Here is a 22,530-nt window from a genome sequence, read left to right as displayed (position 1 = left end):
CAGCAAAGTTTACAAAAGACTCATTTACTAATAAAGTTGGCTTTAATTTTAGTGTAAAAATGATATCAATAATACCAGAGAGAAATCTGCAATAATATGTATTTTACTCATACAAACATTATCAGAAATAATATTTTCTTTCTTCATATGGCAGAAATAAGCATGTATTGATGAACAACTTGAAACTTTAAATTCTCCATTTCTGACAAAAATATACTCAAGACTTCACATCTAGTCTAGGAAAATAGTGCACAGCAATGGATTAGTCAGTAAAGAATAATGCCAAAGAGACGGCTATATTGGTATACAAAAGTGTTCATATATTAAAATATAACAGAACAACCATCCACAGACACAATCTTTTAAAAATCTGAAAGCACTGACAGTGTTTTCAAAGTCAGCTTCTGTCAGTTCTGACCAGATCTCGATGCAATAATGGAAAAGAACCAAAGAGGTGCACCATATTGCTTTAATGATTTAGTGATGACTATAACAGAGATGAGCAGTGACCTCATCTCTCAGTTATAGTCATCACACTTTTCTCAGCTCTAAAGTCGACGTAAATGAGTCGACTTTCAGCAGATTGTTACACCGGACTGACATTTACAGTTTTTGTGTGTTTGGCACTTGCAGCAGCGTAATTCACCAGACAGTCGCTAATCAACGATTTAGATCAGTGAGCTCTAAATGATTATCAAAACACAATAATGGAGAAAAAAATACCTATAAATATTCAAGTAAGCTCTGCCTTACTTCAGCTGTTCTAAACCTTTAAACGTTTGTTTTCACTAATCTGGAAATGCGAGGGCAACAGTCTTGGACATTTCGTGGCGTTTTCACATCACATTTCAGATTCATGGGAATAATTTAAATGAACTGGTGCACAGGCAAGTGTTGAAGCCAGTATGAATACCTTCAAACTACTAATGTGTCACATCTCTCTGAAAGATTACGATGGAGGACAGAGAGACCGATTAGGACTGATGGTTAGAATGCTTTCATACTGGCCAACTAAAACATTCTTGTTCACGATATGAATCAAAGCACCCCTCTCATTCTCATGTGGTCTGTATATGTACATGGCTCAGCTACTATTTTCCCTTAAACAGTCAAAACTCAGTCAAAGCAGGGAAACAAGGAAAAGTACAGTACAAAATACAACATCAATGATTGTACAGAACACCTGCAGGAGTCACAAATGTCTTCAAAGTGTCTTTTTGTCACAGAAGACTTCAGATTTGTCAAATGTGCACTTCAAGTCATTAAAATCTCACTGAAAAAACTGAACATCGGGTGAAATTTCTCCGATTTTGTGCAGTTATCGGATGTGACGGTGGCCTGGCAGTCGCCTGATAGTGCGTGGAGTGGAGCTCACATGCAGTTGACCACGTTGCTGGAGCCTTGTCCGACGTCTCTGATCTGGCTGACGTGAGACGAACAGACAGCGACTCCAGCTCCAGCACGGCAGTGAGACACTGAGCCCACCAGCTCCCACCTGAACAGCAAAGATACACAAATCAATAGACAATTAACAACAAGAACACTTTGGACTTTTAGAGGTCATTTTAAAATTCCATTATTTAGAAAACTACTCAAGTCCTTCAAATGTTTTAGGCTAAATATATGGTACATATATAATGTACAAATAATCTATAATTATGGACTTATGAGTGTCTAATGAGTGTAGCTCAAAAAAACCAATCAAATTACAATGATAGATGGTTCAAGTCCCTATATTTTAATATTAATTTTAATTTTCAAGTCAAGTGAATGGTTTATCGGTATCCAAGCTAGGAATGATACCAGGAGCCAAATCAGCAGTTGACATAATGTATTCTTGTAAAAAGATGATTAATGATGTTGGATCAATTTGCCCACTGCCAGTAACCCTACTTTCATCAGACTCTTATTAAGAATCATCTAATAAATACCTAATTTTTGCTTTTTTATGTATATACATATTCTTGAAGAATATGGGGAAAAAACATTTGAAACAGGAATGCATCCAGAACATTTGCTGCTCAGTTTTACGCCTACTGAAAAAAGTTATTCTCTCACACCTCTGTACATGTAGAAACACAACCCTCATGCTTCTCCTACTGACCTGTTCATTCGTGGCTCAAAAGCCTCCACTGTGTTCAGGTAAATGTTCCCATTGTGTCCCCCGACTGCAAACACTCTTCCCATTACAGTGGCGACCCCGACCCCTCCACGTGGGGTGGTGAGCTCTGACACGTACTCCCAGCGGTGCATTCGTGGGTCAAAGCGCTCTACGGAGCTCAGTGGCGAGTTGTCATCAAAACCACCTTTGGAAAATTATAAGATAAGACAGTCATAAAAATTTTATTTTGGGGGGGATTTTTAGGATGTTGTTATAAATGTGAAACTCCCATGCGAAATAAAAAAATGCGTGAAATGCTGAGAATATTAGTAAAACCTCACACTCAGGTTTAACACCTGTTTTTAACACTGTCTCCCATAAAGACGGCATTTAACGACCTCCCCTGTACACTTCATGATGAGGTTTGACACCTCAGTATAGATATCAACACTAGGACGACTATTCGAATACTTTCTTTGGGGATTTCAAGGGTAGCTGCAAATCCTCACTAATTACTCAAACAAATGTAGTTATTTTGTTCTATAAGCAGCTCTACAAGTAGCTATACAACAGCATTACATGTTTTTACCTGAAGCTGGTGAACCTCAAACAACTCTTTAAATTGAGGTGATGCAATAAAATCCTCTTTCTGTGAATCAGTTACCAAATAGCTTTACAAACAATGAACTTTCAGCTTTCTGGATTGAGCATTTGTTTGGTTCACCAAAGAAGCACGCATGAAAGAGGAAGCAAACATTGACAAACTGCATCATATAAATTCCGTGCAGTAAATTCCAACATTATTGGACTATCCAACGAATCAGCCTGTAGAGAAGAATATGACAAGTGTTCTCCTACAATTCCTCTTACCCACTACATAGAGGCAGCCATTGAGTTTGCTGACTCCATTTCCAGCCCGACGCTGTCCCATCTCGCAGACCTCTGTCCACTTGTTGAGATGAGGATTAAACCGTTCCACACTGGACAGTGACGCCACGCCGTCGTTGCCTCCCACAGCATACACAAAATTCTGAAAATGGGAGAGCATAAAGTAGTTAAGTGCTGAGTACATATCGCAGATCAGATAGATGTTTTTGACCTTTCTCTTCAGTTTTACCCCCAGTGCCACGGATCCAACTCCTCCCCTGGGGGTGTTCATCGGCGCCACGGCACTCCAGCAGTCACTTTCAATGTCATAACGCTCCACGTCGTTGAAACAGGAGTTGTCGTCCAGACCTCCAATAGCATATATAGGACCACCAAGGGCTGCCAGGGCTATCCCCCTCCTGAAATACATATGTTCATGAAACTAGCCATACAGTTAATGCTTCACAGAAAGAAACGTACATTCCTTACTATGGAACAGGATCAAAACTTGTAATTTTTTTCTTTCTGTGTGATCATTAAATATTTTTAAATCACTCCAACTTTTCTTCAGGAGTTGCACTGGAGCAAATTTTCGATTGATACCTTTTGGTATTCATCGACGCTTTCATCATCCACTTGTTAGTGAAGGGGTCAAACATCTCCATGTTTCCCAAGTGTTCATTACCATCATGGCCCCCAACAGCATAAACTTTGCCTGAAGAAAACAAATTGTAATTCCCTGTTTGTTTACCATCACATGACCAGAATATGAACTGATACCATTAATATTGACATACTGCACACTAATCAGAAAATCACTGATTGGCCACAATCCTATTAGTATCAAGCATTAGCAGCAGATCCTTAATGTCCAGTTAATTGGAAGGTGCAGCTCTCCTGGATCAGACTCATCTGTTCATTTCTTTCATGGTTATGCTTTCTTTCTCCTCAAGAACACTTGCACCAGTGAACAGCAGCATCCGACTGAGAACCATATTGGTATGAGACAATTTAACTGTGTGATCAGGAGGATCTGGCTCATCTGTGCCCACTTTTGACTTTACTGAGTATGTTGTACTCTACTCCCTCAGCTTCCATAGCTCAACATTTCATCGTTCAGGTGAAAATGTTCTTGTTTACATTCTGTAACGCAATCATACGACATCTTTCTTACCTCCTACAGATATTACGCCCACGTGACGCCGTCTGCTGTTCATTTCAGGGCCAAAAAACCAGCTGTTCTTAGTGATGGAGTAACACTCAATGCTGCGAAACGGGTCACCAGAACCGCCCCGGCCACCCACGCAGAACAAAACTCCTGAAGAAACAATTGGACAGAACAAATGCCTGGCACTCTGAGGTCTTCAGAAAGAAGATGAAAAACACTTTAGCCAACATGGAAAAGTTAATATAAATTACAAGTTATTAAAAGTTTTGAAAGATCTATTTGAGCATGAGATTCAGGGCCCTTATTTTTCATGGCATGGCAGCAACTTTTAAACTCAGTGCAGTGTTTTTGTTACAATCCCAGAGAACAATCCACAGGTGGACAGAGCAACCCACACATATTAAAATTACTCGCCAGAAGCAGGAGAAAGCTATTTGTTAGCATCCGAGTGAAAATTAGGTCTTGAATTTCTTTATTAAGAGAAGTCTGGAAAAATCAAGCAGAGCATTGCTTTCATTTATACACTGTCCTACATTTCTTTTAATAAAAACCAATGCAGTGTGACATCAGTGCATCTTCTAGAAGCAAAATATAAAGTCTTTCACTCCATTCATTGTATCTGACATGACACAAACTTGTAGCAAAATACTTGGAACCCCTGAGACACCCCCGCCTTTTCCCCTGTCATGGTGTGACAGTGTAGGTTTTTTGTCACTTTTGCAAAATAACTGCAGAAAGGCATAACTGATCAGTGGTCTTTGATCAGTGGTCATGAGTATTTGCATAATTATGATTAAGGAACTGACCTCCCAGCCCATTGTTCCTTCACTGGGCTGGTTTCAGTCATTATGCAAATGTACTGTTTATAAGATTTGGGGAAACCTGCAGTCAGTTGAGACTGAAGAAGTCACTTGGATGAGTGACAAAACGTTTCTCCCACAAAACGCTACGTCCAGATGAACAGAATCAACTTTTGGAGAAAGGCATAATATGTTTACCATTTTCCCAAAGCCTTTGTCCATTAAACACTGTGTTACTCACAGTGTTTAATGGACACTCAGCTTTGGCCAAATGGAATAGGACTGCAATTGTGATTTTAGTGTATTTTGGTGAGCTGACACACTCTACAGGCTCACTTTATGGACATTTGAGATTAGCAAACATTGCACTGTTTCTCTTGACCTTCGTGCATGAATTACATTTTAGGTTGAGGTGTTTTCAGGTGGCTGAAGTATAGCCCATTAAATGTCCAGTACCTTCTGTTGTAGCAGATGTCATCTGATTTTTGTTGTACATCTTCCTTTTAACATTAATCCAGGAAACCTCAAGCTGCATGGTACAAGGAACAGCTGTGATTGGCTCATGTAGTCAGGCACTGATTCAAATCTTTCCCTCCTAAACGCCTACTAGGGGTAACCCGAGTTTCTCTTTTCTGAACAGAGTATTTTCTGTCCTATTTCAGGCCTGCTTCAAAAGTTATTGGTGATGGTTTCTGTCTATATAGCTTACTATGGCTACCCTCAGAACAACCTGGAACCTATTCTAAATTGTCATCAAACCTCGTCTTTGTTGATATTTACTGAGGAGTAAAACCTGGTCATTAAGGGTACAGGAGAGGTCATTAAATGTCCTTTTTATATGGGAAGGATTCAAGGAGCCCTTGATTTGCTTTTGTGTGGAGTTCAATTAACAGAGCACGCATTTTCGATATTGCTCAATCATGTGTACATTTAATGAATTCAATTAATTGCGCAACCATACTTTAGACTGCTATAATATGCCTCTGCAGCTCAGCAACGATGTCTCACTGCCACCTTTTCAATTTTATTATGTTTAATTCTTAAAATGCAAGCACAGTTACACGTTACAGTGACTATTTGAAGTGAGGAGCATTAGGAATGAAGAGATAGTTTGGGTTGTTTCAGTGATATTCATCAGCACTGTGCTACTTATCTCTAGCTTGACTAAATTTAAAACCCCCAAACCATCTGCCTATAACAGCAGATTTAAGGTACTAATGTAATGTGATGTAAATAGGTCCGTAACTGCACATGAACTTGCAAAAAGCCACTTGGTTTTATGTCTGCAAGTGTGCTTTTATAAAGATAAGAAAATGTGCTGTAATGACTTTCTAAATGCCATAAAACAAAAGACTTGTTACATGCTCACAGCAGAGCACCACCATATAAAGGTACCTGCAGTGTGCTTCCTGGGTATGGTACGGACTGAATACTCAAAGTCTGGAACCACCTTGTTGTTGAGGTGCAGGTGGTAGTTTCTGGCTTCATCCATCAAGTCACGACAGCTCAGGTTACCTTTGATCATCTCATCTTTTGCCACGGTTCCAGTCAGAAACTCTACTGGTAGTAGGGGCAGGCGCACCTAAAGGAGAGACAAACATACATGCGGGTGTCATGCGGATGCTAAAGTGATTATATAACACTCCTTTTACTCACAGTTATTCCCCTAAACATTCAGGTAATCAGTAAACCAGGTGATAAACTCTGACTTCTGACACACATTCAAGACTACAACACTAATATAAAAAAGAAAAGAAAAAAACCCTTTCCAGGCCATTCTCAAACCTGAGACATGATCTGGTCCAGCCAGGCCTCGTGATGCTGTGGGTTTGCGTTTAGCCATTTCACTGCTGCATTGTACACCTGTGTCTCCGAGTGAATATTGAGGTCGCTGGAGGACAGTAATGTACGCAAGTGCTGGGGAGACACACATGTGAAGTCCTCACACTCCACTACCTCTGTGAAGTGCTCGCAGGCGTAGCGGTCAGCCATGTCCATCAGGTCCACCCGATTGTGGCTCTCGGCAAAGGTTCGAACTGCCAGGCAGTTGGTGGGGTGAAAGTGTGCCTTCATGTATTCACAGCAGGCTCTCGCCACCAACTCAACCTATTTGAAAGAGGCAATAAATCAACTTCAAAAATTATGAGTTGGATTATATAGTTCAGTGTTTTTCTAGATTAAAACTGTCATTATGCATTAATGTGGTAAATCAAAACTATACTTGAAACGCAGGACACCTTTGTTCATGTTATAATCTGATGCTAGTGCTTGTTGTGCTTGTCTACCTGAAGGATGCAGGCAGCATAAAGCAGTGGCTGGACATTATCCACAGTTAAGGTGAGCTTGGAGGAATAAGCAAAATGCACCAGGTCCTGAATGGCATCACCATCAAAGTCTTTAATTTCTATCAGTTCCTGCTTGGCTTCAGACATCTCTGACAGGAACATGGCCCTGAGGAAATGAAAAAGTCACTTGAACACAAAGATTCAAAACAAGGCACCAACTAATGTTTAAAAATGCAACCATGGTTCACATTACAAGTTGCCAAAAATCGATACTTTGACAGCAGTAACCTTTTAGTCTATGAAAACTGATTTTAGCTGAAAATAAACTTTAAACACTAATAAGAGTTTGGATTTTTAAATAAATTATTGTAATGTAAATATTAAAAAATTTTCAAATACTGTTCATCTGCAGTACAGTGGTCCCTCATTTATTGCGGGTGTTACGTTCCAAAAATAATCCGCAATAGGTGAAATCCGCGAAGTTTATTTCTTACAATTATTATAGATGTTTTAAGGCTGTAAAACCCTTCACTACACACTTTATACATTTTTCTCAGACGGGCATGAACATTTTGACACGTTTCTCTCTTGTTTAAACTCTCTCAAAGTTCAAACCTTCGTAGAAAAACAAGTCCAGTATTATAGAATGAAACCAAAGTCAAACCATGTTTTCAGGTCCAGAACATGGGAATAGAGCAGATGTGAGAGAATTCAACATTAATGAATTAATGGTACGGAAGTGGAGGAAGCAAGAAGAATGAGTTGAGTAAAGTTTGATTGGTTTCACTTAATGCGCCTTATAATCCTTTGACGTCGACACTGTTGTGTTTGTTGTCTTCTGCTAGTGATGATTAATGTAAATTTGACAAGCTGAACGCATTCTGTACTGTACAGGAGACACGGCACGAGATTTATTGAAAATTGTCTACAGCCGATCAGGATGCAGAACACAATGCGCTGTAAAAAAACAAAAAGCCAAACATGCAAAATTGCACACAAAAAAAATCCGCGAAACAGCGAGGCCACGAAAAGTGAACCGCGATATAACGAGGGACCACTGTATGTTTTTTGTTTTTGGGCTTGCCGCTTCTTTTGTCTTTTTTTTGTGAAAACACACTGCACACCATGCTGTTGCAGGTTTTGAGCTGATAGATCTTCGGGAATCATCTTGTTGTTGCAAAAATACCAATTTATGCATTTCTCTGAAAACTGTCAGCTACAAGGACTGAAAATGATTGAAAAAGCAGCCAACATCGTAAATAAAAACTAAAGAAAAAGTAAAACTTAACAAATAAAAGGTGGAAAAGTCACTGGTTTGCCACTTTTGACCATTGTTATCTTATTTATTTGCAAACTGGATATGATGAGGGAGTTGTGGACCGTTCTTAGAACACAATATACAAAATCAAACCATACTGTGTTAGATAAGGCTTAAAACTAACAACTGAGACAATAAACCCGTTAGTAAAACTTTGTGTCCTTAGGTCGTACATTTTTCTGTACATACAGATATCTTTTTTTTTTTTTAATCCAAGAAGTCTCCCCCCTATGGCTGTTAGAAAAAAACCCAGGGTTAAGACACCGATACAGGCAAAACATACCTGAAGTAAGGGATAACACAGGCCAGCACCAACTTGTGACAGTGTATCAACCTGCTGCCAACCTAGAAAAAGAAAAACAGAAAATACATGATACAAGCACACTTTGACATCATTAAATTAGGGCTACACGATTAATCAAATTTTAATCTCAATCAAAACTAGTTTCCTTCAGTGATACTGAAAAATTCATGGAGCTTACAAACACTGACTGAAATCACAGACACAACTGTATTCTTTTTGGCTAAAGTGCGTCCACTAAACATGATGAGTAAATGGATGTTTCAGGAAAATAATCAACTTTACTACAAAACATATTTTATCCCCTCATAGTTATGTGTGGCGATAGCTGCACTATATACAAAATGAGGGACCTCACTGCTGTCAAATGCTTTGCTACAAGTTTTATTCACATCATGAAAATCCAATAAATAGAGTGAAACGTTAGCTCCTAGGGGATGCACTTGAGCCAGGTGAATAAACATCTTTCACAATGTAAAAGAGAAAGCAGTGCCTTGTGGATTTATCTTTGTCTTTTCTTTGCATTACAGTTTTCCTGTAAGGGCTGCACCCAAATCAGGTGGATAAGGGGGACCAATTTTATTTCGATACACAGATTTGTGTATTATTAAGAATGTAATATGGATTATATATTATAGTATTATACTTCCATGAAAGAGCAATAAAAATGTCTATTGCCATGGAAATCAATAAATTATCCTGACAAATAATCACGATCTCAATATTGATCAAAAATAACTGTATAGCCCTAATGTACAGGGTGGGCCATTTATATGGATACACCGTAATAACATGGGAATGGTTGGTGATATTAAAGTCCTGTTTGTGGCACATTAGTATATGTGAGGGGGCAAACTCCTCAAGATGGGTGGTGACCATGGTGGCCATTTAGAAGTCGGCCATCTTGGATACAACTTTTGTTTTTTCAATAGGAAGAGGGCCATGTGACACATCAAACTTATTGGTAATGTCACAAGAAAAACAATGGTGTGCTTGGTTTCAGCGTAACTTTATTCTTTCATGAGTTATTTACAAGTTTCTCTTTGTTCACAGCCATTGACATGTCGAAGAGGTAAACACGTGAAGAGCGGATTGAAATTGTGTTGATATCTGGTGAACGCAGTAACCGGGTCATTGCAGCAGATTTCAATGCACGACACCCTACAAGACCACCCATCTCCCATGCTACAGTTAGCAAACTGCTTGGTAAGTTTCGTGAAACTGGTTCAGTGTTGGATTTGCCAAAATGTGGACGCAAGAACACTGTCACTAATGAAGAAACATCAGTGGCTGTCCTAGCTTCATTCAGCCAGAGCCCACAGTGTAGCACTCGCCACATATCACTGGAGAGTGGCATTAGTTAGTGGCATTATTATCCCCTTCGGCGGATATTAGCTACTCACAAATGGCACCCTTACAAACTCCAGCGACTGCAGCATCTCAACGAGGATGACCCAGATCGGCGCACAGAATTTGCAGAATGGGCAAAACAAAAATTGGAACAGGACCCTCAGTTCACACAGAAGATTTTGTTCAGTGATGAGGCAAACTTTTATGTGAATGGTGACGTTAAACAAAACCACCGCTATAGGTCTGACACTAACCCACATTGGATGGATCCCTCCAAGACTCTTGGCACAACAAAAGTGATGGTTTGGTGTGGTATATGGGGTACAACGATAGTGGGTCCATTCTTCATCAATGGAAACCTCAAGGCCACTGGATATTTAAAATTGCTACATGATGATGTGTTTCCCTCTTCATGCACTGAAGCTGGCACGTTCCCTGAGTTTTTCCAGCAAGATGGTGCACCACCACATTATGGGTGCCAGGTCCGAGCATTCCTAGATGAACAGTTTCCTGGAAAGTGGATTGGTCATCGTGGGCCAGTTGAATGGCCCCCAAGGTCTCCCGATTTGACCCCCTTAGACTTTTATCTTTGGGGTCATCTGAAGGCAATTGTCTATGGTGTGAAGATATGAGATGTGCAGCACCTGAAACTACGGATACTGGATGCCTGTGCTGGCATTTCTCCTGCGGTGTTGCTATCAGTGTGTGAAGAGTGGGAGAAGAGGGTTGCATTGACAATCCAACACAATGGGCAGCACATTGAATACATTTTATAAGTGGTCAGAAACTTATAAATAACTCATGAAAGAATAAAGTTACGTTGAAACCAAGCACACCATTGTTTTTCTTGTGACATTACCAATAAGTTTGATGTGTCACACGGCCCTCTTCCTATTGAAAAAACAAAAGTTGTATCCAAGATGGCCGACTTCTAAATGGCCACCATGGTTACCACCCATCTTGAGGAGTTTGCCCTCTCACATATACTAATGTGCCACAAACAGGACTTTAATATCACCAACCATTCCCATGTTATTACGGTGTATCCATATAAATGGCCCACCCTGTATATAAGTTACTCCTTAATGTTCACCATGTGATGTGATTTTGGCATTAGTTCTGAAATTGTGAATAGGCCAATCTAAAAACCAAAAATCAAAAAGTAAAAAGGAACAAATTTTTCTCGAGTCCAGGTGCATAGGCCCACCTTCAGCGTGACGTCACAGAGTTCACCCACTTCATAGAAATGCCGGAGGGAGTTATGGAAGTCCTTCCAGGCTTCATGAGCCTCAAAGACAAAGGACCCGTCAGGTTCACATTCTGATTTCAATGCCCTGCTTGCAGGTCGCTTCTCCTTGGACTTCAGCTGTTTGGCATGGTCTGGCACCACATCCCCCGGTGCCATAGTGGGCTACAGGAAACAACACCTAGATGGTAAAAATAGAAGCCAGTAAATACATAAAATCATATTCTTTCCACTTAGGTATTTTTTGTTTTGCAGTGTTTTAACAATACAGATGCTTTAATTCTATTTAAATCAGGTTATTTTATGTTAAAATAACTGCAAATGTTCACACATAAGTGTCTGCTACAAGGAAAGCAGTGGAATAGCGAATCTCTTCTCCCGTCTCTATATTCATGGCTCATTCATAAGGCTCTATCGCTGTTCATCTTTTCTCAGTTTTATTGGATTGTAGTGTAAGACTGTAAAACAACAAAAAACCCAACCCAACAATACTAACAGTCTAATCACAGCCTGTAATCAATAATAAGTGCAATTTTTAAATTCCACTGAATTCAACTGCATCCAACAACTGCAACCGCACAAATAACAGCAACCTTCAAGAGAGGCAACGAAGAGGAAGTGAGGGGTGGGGGACACGACCTGTCAGCTGAGCAAGTTAAGTCAGTATTCCTCCCCCGTTTTAGTGTCACTTCTTCACTACTTTAGCAAAACACAGGAAAAGCAGTTCCCTCAAACACACAAATCACACTTTAAAAATGAAAAAACTCAACAATCTAATCCATTAAAAAAAAAACCTACCGATCGATGAATCTGATGAACAATTTCCAAAATTGATACGTCTTTATTTAAGAACAGGAAGTGAGAGTAACAGCTGAAGCTTTAAGCTCCACCTACGCTTTACAGATGATGTACTGTCTCGCTTTTTTTAAGCTATGCCCCTGATACTGAATAGCCTCAGTGTATCGCCCCCTCATCACTAGTCCTCTCAGCTAAAAGAGCAGAAAACATCAAGTCCCATCATATGCACTTATGATCAAAGCCAATCGCCACTTCTCTTCTACTTTGTAGGCTTGTGGATAGGCTTCAACATATGTAGGGATGCAGCAATATCCATTTTATTTAAAAGGCAAAAGCTGGGTTGGCCTAAGCAACCGTTGGAGGTGGTTTTAAGATGCTAAGATGATCAGACTGTGTTATTTTATTTATAAAGAGGAAGTGGAGTGAGAGAGTCAATAATTTAACGACAGATGCAGTGCACAACTACTGCTCAAAGTGCACACAGAAGGATGATAACAATCACATTTTCTCATGTGACACAAAAATCAAGACTCCCACTGATGAACTAACGGGATCAATGTGAGGCACTTTAGCATACAAAGAGAGTCACGCTCTTCCAAAGACCTACAGTTGTCATGTCAAATTACTTCACCTACTTCCAAGGGAGCACTGCAAGTGCCCTTAATGAGGTCAAATGTTGTTCTTTGTCATTAACTGACTAATAAAACTGACAAGTGAATGCACACTGAGTTAAGGGTCAGGCAGCTCTTGAAAGTGTCTGATAAATGTCAAAGGGCCAATCTGCAATACAGTTATCTGCACAGAGTTTGCATTTACATCATCTTCTCTGCCATGGATAGCATTTAGCACACTTCATCTACACCTATAGATTATTGTCGCATTTATCAGATATTATATCTTGTACAGGTCTCATGCTTTAAGTAGCCCTCAGTGCACTAAATAATCTGCACCAACTTAAATATTGCATCTAGCTGTTCTGCGTAAAGAACATTAAGGACAGGTTTCATCCAAGATTGTTTTACTGCATGTAGGTAGGTTGTTAAACTCGGTCAAAACGGTCAACAAAACAACTGAACTAAAATCTCTGTCGACATACATTCATCCAAAGGTCAACAATTTGTGAATCGAGACGCAATTATGGTTTAGTCTCCACAGTATAGCACCACTAGTTAGTTACACATAGTATGCTCGTTTGTGTCTTAAAAACCAGGGAAATGAAATTACTGCTCTGCATTATAAATCTAGACAGCCATGCTAGCAGCAGATTATTGGCTAGCTTGTTTGCTAAAAGCAGCTACTAGGCAGATTAGCATTCGCATGACAGCTAACGTTGTCTGACAGGAAACGGACAAGATGAGGACACAAATTTAGCCCCCCAAAAAGTTACAGCAGAACTGCGATAAATAAAAAAGTTAATTTTCATAAGCGTTCAAATGAATTATAAAGAAATACCTCATGTCGCAGCGAGAATTAAGATGCCGGCTTCATTGAGGGGAATGCTTTGCTGCTTGGCAGTGGCACGTTTGTTGTGATTCCAGGTGCTTCACGGGTAATGTAGTTTCAAAGAAGTACAGAAAAAGAAGCCGAAGTAACAAAATGTAAGCTAAATAAAGCGGTCTCTGTGACACCCTGAAATATCCCCCACACACCTGCCTCTCGGTTCTGAGATACTGACACTTTAACGTTGATGTCTGACATCTAAGACATTAAATTTGATACCGATAAAAATACCAATATCAAATCTGTTACAGTGTAATGGTGCCAGCTTAAAAGTTAAAGCATCTAAAAAGCAGTACAACAGTACTATGGTGTGTGTGTGTATAAATAAAACATAAGAAGCTAAAGAAGTGGGTACAGTAGATAACACTTGGGACAAATAAAGCCCTAAAGTGGGGAGAAATGTGCAAAGTAAGGACATTTAAGATTGTAATTACAATTACACAACTCTATTCTCCAATAAAATCTTACATAAGATCGCACATTAACACCTTTGTACCCTGAGGAGTTCTCTTTACTGAACAGTAGTGTATGGCTGGCATTTCTATAGCACCCTGCAAACAACACTGAAAACAAGTCGTGGAAGTTCATACACAAGCAAACATGGAGAGGCATGGCTTAAAAATATGCAACAGTGTTCCAGCAGATAGTATCAAAACTAAGAGCGCTGTGTTTAATGTAGTTAAATAGAACAGTACAAAAACAGAGAACACTCAGTCAGCGCTTGTATTCTGACATACCAGATATTTACATTTAACTTAATATTAAAAGTATATAGTGAATAAAAATGACAACCAACTCAAGTAAAACACATCACACAATTATCAAAGATCATTTATTTCGGAAAATGAGTAAATTATGCTGTTTATCCACAGAAAAAAAATACATGTTAAAGTGTGTTTTACAGTCCAATTAAAGGATCTACGTTTTTTATTTAGATTTTTTTTAAACACAAAGTTTAGCAAGCAACTACAACACAATGTCCTTTTCTGCTACTTGTACTGCTTCTTCTTCTTCAGGAGAGCCTCTCGTAAAGCAATCTAGATTAAAAGACACATAAAAAACATTTCCAGGTGAAATGCCAAAGTAGTTTCTTGTTTATATACACATTTGTAAAAAGGCATGTGTGACTTACCTGTTTCTCTCTGAAGGAGCGTTTGCCTTTAGTCCTGACGTTCTGACTGTGCCTCATCATCATGAAGTTCTTATTTCTCCTCTTCTCCTTGTTGCTGCTGCTAGCGTGTGGGTTTAGCTTGGTCCGCTTCTTGACAAACTCCTTCCTGTCCGTCCGTCCCGCCTAGAAAATCAAACACATCATTAGGCCAGAATGCTAACAATAAATCAGGCTTATACTTCTGAAATGCACTGAGAGTTTCTTAAACTCCCCAGAGTCAGTGTTTCATATGCATGAACTGATTTTTCATTTAAACAAATGTGCACATTTCCATCACAATTTATTCACCATTGCTGTTGCCAGTCGTGTTTCCTTGTCCGCTTTTGGTTTCTTGTGCAGTCTCTCAATATCTCTCAACGTCAGCAGCTCTCCTCTGGGAAAAAAATAAATAAGATGACCGTCATTCTCAACAAGCTAATCAGCACAAAGGCCCACATGCTAAATTCAAGAGACCGTGAACCTGAGAGTAAAACTGTTTTGCACAAACTATTAAGATTTCAATAAAATACATTTCATTTTATGAATGTTTAAGGTTCATTTCATGCCCTTACTTGTCTCGCTCGTCATCACTGTCCACATTTTTCCTCTTCTTGCCTGGTGCAGCATTGACCTCTTTGGCCATCTGGACCAGACTGATCTTCTTGAAGTCATCTTGGGTGAGGAGCCTGCTGGCGCTGACCGCCGCTGCCTTGGCTTTTCTTTCCTCAGCTGTCATGCTTTGAAGCTTCTCTGCCTGATTAACAACAAAAAACAAACATGAAAAACCAGAACAGTTTTATAAATATATACCTTTTTTTCCTACCATGAAATAGTATGAATAATGAGGTTTTAGCAATCTGTCAAGCTATGTTTGTTCATTTTTTTAAACTCACCACTTCTCCTGTATCTTCATCAGATGAGTGGTGAACGTCCACCCACTCCCCATCTTCATCATCATCACTAATACTGGCACTCTCCCAGCCGTCTGTTATATAAAACAATACAAATATATTATTCACACATTCTGTACGTACGCAGAGAGCGCGCAGGCGGATGTTACAACAGTGGCCGACCTTCATCGTCCTCTCCCTCTTTGTTCTCCTCCTCCACCTCCAGGACCTCAGCTCCGGGGATATAGTCTTTAGCCTCCAGCTGTCCGTAGTCTTTGATCTTGGCCTCTGCCGATGCCTCAGTGGGTCTCCCCTGAATGACGAGTAGGGTTTATACTTACAGACGTGTAGCTTCAACTATTCTAGGAACTGGAAAACATTTATATTGACCCAGGTAACAAGAATGGGCTGATCTCCATCTTTTATCTCCTTTGTACTTCTTGAACGTTCAGAACAATTTTATGGTTTATTAACATTCATTTTACATTAGATTTTCAAATGTGCTGCCACTACTTGACTACTTAAGAAAACATAGCACCCCACAATTCACTCAAATGTTCATAAAATAGATTTTTTTCCTCATTTTACTGCAAATCGGAAGGCAAATCATCATTTTTGAAAATGTTTTGAAGTTCATATAGAGTTCTATGAAGCTCACCCTATCCTTTCTGTGCAGCATCTGTGGATTAAGACTCCTGAACAACTGGATAAGTCCTCTGGCAGACATCATTACATCTGAAAATGAAGGCAGTGTACATCATGTGAACATGAATACAGACTTCAACACAATCACAAAAACCTGAAATAGACCAATTACTTACTCTTGTCTTTGTGGGTCTTGTATTGGGACAGGTCCTGCAGAAGGTCCTCGTTGATGGCGAGCGGACAGCGTGCTGCCACCTCCCTGATGGCATTGAGACTGAAACATAAACGAAAAAGTCAGTTTTATTATAAAAGTATAGAGTAAAACTAAAGAGGTAGCTACAAAAAGCCTGTATGAACACTTGCTGGGCACCTAACAGACTTCTCATTGATGAAAATATCTAATCAACCGATCACATGTCTGCAACTCAACTCATTTAAGCACATCGTCATGACAATGAGTTCACTGTATTGAAATGGCACCAGATCTCATTCCAACAGAGCACCTTTGGAGTGTGGCGGAACAGGAGATTTGCTTAACTGATGTGCAGCTGATAAATCTGCAGCAACCATTTGACGCTGTCGTGTCAGGTAGGAAAATCTAGAGCTCCTTCCTGAATCTGTGCCACGATTACACAGAGGTGTACCTAATAAAATGGCTGGTCGGTGTATGTTATAGGTTTAGCTTGACTCATTTTTCAATTCACCACATCTTTTGAGTATCGTATAAAGACCTACTTACCCCACAGTCATGACCTCTCCAGAGTTTCTCTCTGTCACAAAGTTGTTGGCGATTGTCATGATCACAGGTTCAATGATCTGCAGCAGAACAGTGTTAAACAGGAAGAGCAGTGTGAAACTACTGTGTTAAACCAGCTTAAAACGACTGAGTAAATAGGAGTAAATGTACCTCAGGGGGAACGAGCTGGTGGGAGGCCTGAGCAGCACAGAGAAGAATCTTTGTCACATCTGCAAAGATGCTGGTTAGAAAAGTCTCATGGACAAATGATTTCTCATGAAAATTCTAATTTAAATGTAAATAATAATAATAGCTTAGTTAGTACTGCTATGTATCAATTTAGATTGTTTTGAGGTGGGTTGCTGAGTTTTGGAGATATCAGGAATGTTTTTTTTAAACTAAACTACACCACCACACCAGAAGGACCCAGTTAAGAAAGTTCCACTAAGAAAGGACACTGATGTTTATATCCCATCTAGCTGGTGGACACTGGGAGATGAACTTTTTGCTCTCAGGTAACACAGTACAAAGAGACACTGCTGATGAGGTATCACTCACTAAAACAAGAGCCAATTATTTCCATTTTATTCAAGAGAAGGCAGCAGACATCCCCAAAACTGGGTCTAGATGAATAAACAGCAGTACAGGACAGAAAAGAGCATCTGTTTCTTTAGCTGTGAGTTCTTTTTACCTCTCTGGTGAGGCTGAAGAAACCTCTGGATGAAAGGGTAGAAATTAAAGAGGAAGAGCTGTAAAAGAAAAAGAACACCAAGTGTTTACTCGCCAGAAGAAGAAGAAAGAAGAAAAAACAATGCATACGTCACTCATGCCTCAACAGCTGCGATTTAAATGTGGAGTTCAATAAAAGCCAGTACATGTTTTACCAGACCCGACACACAGGACTGAAGGGTGCATTTAAAACTGCGTTAATCTGACTTGAATAAACTCATTTACGAAAGAACAAAAAAACCCCCAAAAAACAGATGAGTCACCGACCTCGTGGATTCCAACCAGTCGGGATATGAGCTCCATCATCATGATCTTAACCTCGAAGCGCTCCTTTGAGTCTTCCAGCTGCTTTAAGAGCTTCTCTGAGAAATCTAAAGAAAAAAAATAGATTTTATACAGTTCTATGAACGGAAGCCTAAATGACCTCGAGGCAAATTCTGTGTGTTCCATTTGCTGCAGTGATGCTGAACAATTAGATACCTTGAGGGTCGTGAATAAGGTGAACTGCAGAGAAATTAAAAACTTCTGCTTTCTTCTTCTTTTTATGTTTCTAAGAGAAAATGCGAGGATAAAGAGTTAAAACAATTCATCCTAGCACAGCAGTAAATCATCTCTCAGTACTGTCCTGTTAACCATCTTAAAGTTACACAATTGGAATTAGAAACAGTCCCTTCAGGTAAAACAGTGGCACCTTGAGGACTTTCATAGCCTTTTCCAGCTTCTTCTTGTTCTTGGAGGTTTTCTTGCCAGTGGAGAATTTCGCCATCAAGTCTCTCGCTGATGGCCCTTCATTCTTCACACACACACACACACACACACACACACACACACACACACACACACACACACACACACACACACACACACACACACACACACACACACACACACACACACACACACACACTTACTGAATACTGCACAACAAATCTAAACCATATTTGTCTGTTTCAAATGCATTCTACCTTAGCATGAAAGAAAAAAAATTTCTATATTGTATCATAACATATCATACATCAAACTGTCCATCTTTGATGCTTACCTCTGATTCTGAGTCACTCTCATTTTTCTCATTTTCATCTGTTCCCAGGAAGAATTTAAGGCCTGCAACAAGGATCTAAACAAGAAGATTGCCTGGTCATAAGCACTAATGTTTCCACTTAATCAATATCATAAACAACGTATTTTTATATATATATATATACCCAATTTTGCTGTGCAAGAAACCCCACAATGACAATAAAAGCTCTAGGTCTAAGTCTTAATACCCCCAAAATATACCTTTGTCACTTTGGAGAAGCACGTAGTTGTGATAACATTAACGGTTTTGGGATCATTCCTGCAACAAAACAAAAAAAGAAAAGATGTTCAAACAAAATAATTATACATTGGCTGTAAAATAGCCGCTTTAACGTTTCCATTTCACTTTGAACCCACCATATGTTCCTTTTGTACAGCTCCACCATCACATCTAATGAGATCTTTGCTGCTATCGGATTACTGTCTCTCAGCATGGTGTACATGAAGTTCTGTAACATCTGTAACAAATGACAGCACAACGCTGTGAGTGCACACCATTTTACAAAGACTATCAAACAATATCAGGGTGCACAACAGCTGTGTACTTACTGTGTTGACCTTGTTGTTTTTATGTTTTGCGTTGATGTTTTTGATGTCTGCTACAATGTGTGTGTACAAAGTCTGAAGAGAGAAAAACATTGTTTACATGAAAGCAAAACAAACAAACAAAAATAAACAGAAGCAATCAGAAGACTGTCCCATTGGTAGGTCTGCAGAAGCTCTAACAGCAGAAAACCAGGTCCACAGATCAAAGTTATTAACTCATCACTACATAAGGCATTCACCAGTTAGCAAAATTTAACTCACTGGCCACTTCGTTAGGTACACCGAGTGAATAGCAAGACTGCTTTAGGCAACAGGAGCTCAAATAACCACTCAGTACAACCAAGGTCTGCAGAAGAGCATCACTGACTGCAGAGTACATCAAATCTTAGTACCAAATGAGTATCACAGCAGGATAACACACCATTTCACAAAACTAAAATCATCGCAAACTGGTTCCTCAAACATGACAAGTTCAGTTCACTGTACTCAAATATCATGTACAGCCACCAAATCTCAATCCAACAGAATGCAGGCTTTTTTACATTTTAAATTCCTAAGTTTTAAAAGCTTAAAACCAACTAAAGCTATCAACAGAACATGAACAAGCAGCTTTATGACTAAAACAGCTGTACTGGATTGAGTCAACCAGCCAAGTCATTCAAAATCACACTCATGTTTACAACAGCAACCTGTGGAAAATTATGAGGTCGATATTTTATTTTTATTATTGCTCTAGCATATTGTACGAATATATATGTGTATATATAGAATAACGAATCTTGGCCAACAAATGGATAAGATGCCCCAGATGGCATGTTGGCTCTCGAAATTCTTAATGTCAAGAGTTTCACTTCCTGCTTAAATCTTAAGAAAAAAAACCCCAGCAACATAAAATAATTTCTATTATCCATATATCACGAATGGTCCTCATGCTCGGTATTGATCTAGTTTTTGGGCAAACTGTCTACATGTTTACACAGACAAAACTTTTGTTTATCTTTATAAATATCTAAACAACAGCTTCCCAGATTGCTCTCTCAAAATACTGGGAAAAAACTGTAATGTCCCTTAATTACGCTGCTGTTTGGGGAAAGAGCTTAGTCTTACCTTCCTAAGCAGCTTGTCATGACATCGCAGCAGCTCAAAGAAGAGCTCTAGGAGGCCTGAGGCATCAATCAAGTCTTTATTCCTCAGAAGGATCAGAGCTTTGCAGAAGGTCTGACAAAGACAGCAGAAATGCATATAAACCATTCAAGTCTTTAGCAAAACTAAAGTGACGGGTTCACATGAATCCTGGTGTATGAACCCAACCTCACCATTCGTAGGTCCGGCTCCAGGACTGTGTGGTAACTAAGTAATAACTCAGACAACTCTTTAGGAAACGTGGAGAGCTGCTGGGGGAAGCAGTGACCAACCTGAAGGGCAAAGAATAATTGTATTGAGACAACTTCTAAGATTCAGGACTATTCACTACACCAAAAACACACCGGGTTACCTGAGCGAGAAACATAACGAGGTCTGCAAGCTCCTTGCTCGGTTTGTCAGGCTGCAGCTTAAAGATCTGCACATTGGACTGATAGTGTCGGTACTGTTGCAGAAACTGCGGACGAAAACGAGAGGATTACATGAGCAAAAGAAGGCTCACACTTCCAAAACAACTCTACCAGCTAATGCGTTTAGCAGTCTTAGCTAACAACACTCACCTCCTCGACGTACGACTGCGGATCTCTTTTTATGAGATTCTGAAGTTGAGGCAGATTGTTTGGTAGTTTGTTGTTCTGTCGACCGGACATGGTTTAAGATTATATTATGTATGTGTTACAGAATAATGAAAAGCAGCACTTCTTACAGGGCAAGCATGGCCAATGTGTACGCTGCCATTTAATTTGAGGGGATCCAAACGTCACATCCGGCCACACTGTCGTCACTTCGGTTTTCGTCTTCGAAGAAACGCTCGTGTACAAAAGTTAAAGGGGAGAAAAATCGTTGAATTCAAAGAATGTAAAACAATGCAGAGTTTTTGTGTGATAATATTTTGATTTTATATTCATAAGCGCTCTTTATATTTTGCACCAACTTTTCTTGCATTTAAAAATCATGTAAAAAATGTTTGTATACTTGAAGACAGTTCAATAATAATAAATAAATAAATAAATAAATAACGGTATGATGAAGAGAAATGTGTCCAGTAAAGTCAGAAAGCTTTCCAACGAGTTTTATATGGTGGCCCTGAGAGGCCAAACGGACTGCAACTTAAGCAAACACCAGCAATAAGAAAAATGCTGCAAAAGCACACAAAATACAACGGAAATGGGAAAAAAGAAAACAGAAATAGGTAAAAACAGATTTCCATAGCACAAGGGAAGTGCTTCTGGGGAGACAAGAACCAGATGGACCAGTTGCGGGAACCAAAATATGCTAAGAATTGCGGTGGGAGACACTTAAAAGAAGTGGATCTATCCGTTTTGTGAAGGAAAAAAAGATGAGAGGTAAGTGTTAGCCTAACTATTAGCCTAAAAATCCATCATCAGTATTATATGAATCATGATAAAACACACCTACCATGTTTTGGGTTCCTGCAACTGGTCCTCCAGGTTTATGATGTACTTTCATTTATCTTTACTTAGTTGATTATTTCTTACCAGAATATGAATTCTAACAGTTGTCAAATGGGGCTGTAGGCTGTGGACCAAACTTCTTTTCTTTTCTTTTTTTGCCTGTCCCGATCAGAATTGGCAGTCTGAAGGCCAAGAAAGATGCCAAATGGATTTATTTTTCCAAGTGGGTCATTATGGCTTTGTCATATTGGTCCACTTGATTGATCTTTATTATCATTATTATTATTATTTATTTTATTTTAAGTTATTACAGACTGGACAGCCATGAGTGGGGGATAGGAAAGAGAGAAAGAAAGAAAGAAAGAAAGAAAGAAAGAAAGAAAGAAAGAAAGAAAGAAAGAAAGAAAGAAAGGGAAAGAAAAACAAAGGGGAAGAGGGACAGGAAGATATAGTGTGTGTCTG

The 22,530-nt window shown here is 39.4% G+C and overlaps 2 protein-coding genes across 2 annotated transcripts; both read right to left on the bottom strand.

Moving 5' to 3' along the window:
• Positions 1-1,342: 1,342 nt before the first annotated feature.
• On the bottom strand, positions 1,343-13,794 carry klhl8 (kelch-like family member 8). The gene is made up of 12 exons (XM_085463978.1): positions 13,687-13,794; positions 11,398-11,617; positions 8,823-8,884; positions 7,222-7,387; positions 6,722-7,042; positions 6,332-6,518; positions 4,143-4,286; positions 3,572-3,683; positions 3,219-3,387; positions 2,972-3,131; positions 2,105-2,306; positions 1,343-1,495 (listed from the first exon to the last, which is right to left on the bottom strand). The coding sequence occupies exons 2-12, from the start codon at positions 11,593-11,595 to the stop codon at positions 1,372-1,374; spliced, it is 1,845 nt and encodes a 614-aa protein (XP_085320104.1). The 5' UTR covers positions 11,596-11,617; positions 13,687-13,794; the 3' UTR covers positions 1,343-1,371.
• Positions 13,795-14,547: 753 nt separating this feature from the next.
• Positions 14,548-21,430, bottom strand: sdad1 (SDA1 domain containing 1). Its single transcript, XM_085463977.1, has 22 exons — positions 21,214-21,430; positions 21,006-21,110; positions 20,827-20,925; positions 20,618-20,728; positions 19,514-19,585; positions 19,322-19,422; positions 19,166-19,223; positions 18,927-19,001; positions 18,576-18,677; positions 18,365-18,434; positions 18,152-18,255; positions 17,847-17,904; positions 17,327-17,385; positions 17,159-17,235; positions 16,596-16,693; positions 16,433-16,509; positions 15,958-16,087; positions 15,778-15,869; positions 15,457-15,638; positions 15,194-15,278; positions 14,867-15,028; positions 14,548-14,771 (listed from the first exon to the last, which is right to left on the bottom strand). The coding sequence occupies exons 1-22, from the start codon at positions 21,301-21,303 to the stop codon at positions 14,724-14,726; spliced, it is 2,055 nt and encodes a 684-aa protein (XP_085320103.1). The 5' UTR covers positions 21,304-21,430; the 3' UTR covers positions 14,548-14,723.
• Positions 21,431-22,530: the final 1,100 nt, after the last annotated feature.

Source organism: Copadichromis virginalis, linkage group LG7, assembly GCF_057382275.1.
Source record: "Copadichromis virginalis isolate Kocher_CV1m ecotype Utaka linkage group LG7, C_Virginalis_male_GT1.1, whole genome shotgun sequence".
NCBI classification, from domain to species: Eukaryota; Metazoa; Chordata; class Actinopteri; order Cichliformes; family Cichlidae; genus Copadichromis; species Copadichromis virginalis.
Note: the sequence above shows the minus strand (reverse complement) of the source record. Positions and strands in the feature narration are given on the sequence as shown.

Coding starts and splice junctions, on each gene's coding strand:
- sdad1 (XM_085463977.1), bottom strand. CDS start 21,303: ATGTCCGGTCGACAGAACAACAAACTACCAAACAATCTGCCTCAACTT. Junction 18,256..18,364: donor CCTTATTCACGACCCTCAAG/GTATCTAATTGT, acceptor TTTTTTCTTTAG/ATTTCTCAGAGAAGCTCTTA. Junction 17,236..17,326: donor ACCAGCTCGTTCCCCCTGAG/GTACATTTACTC, acceptor GTTCTGCTGCAG/ATCATTGAACCTGTGATCAT.
- klhl8 (XM_085463978.1), bottom strand. CDS start 11,595: ATGGCACCGGGGGATGTGGTGCCAGACCATGCCAAACAGCTGAAGTCC. Junction 3,684..4,142: donor GGGCGTAATATCTGTAGGAG/GTAAGAAAGATG, acceptor TGTTTTCTTCAG/GCAAAGTTTATGCTGTTGGG. Junction 3,388..3,571: donor GCGTCGATGAATACCAAAAG/GTATCAATCGAA, acceptor TATGTATTTCAG/GAGGGGGATAGCCCTGGCAG.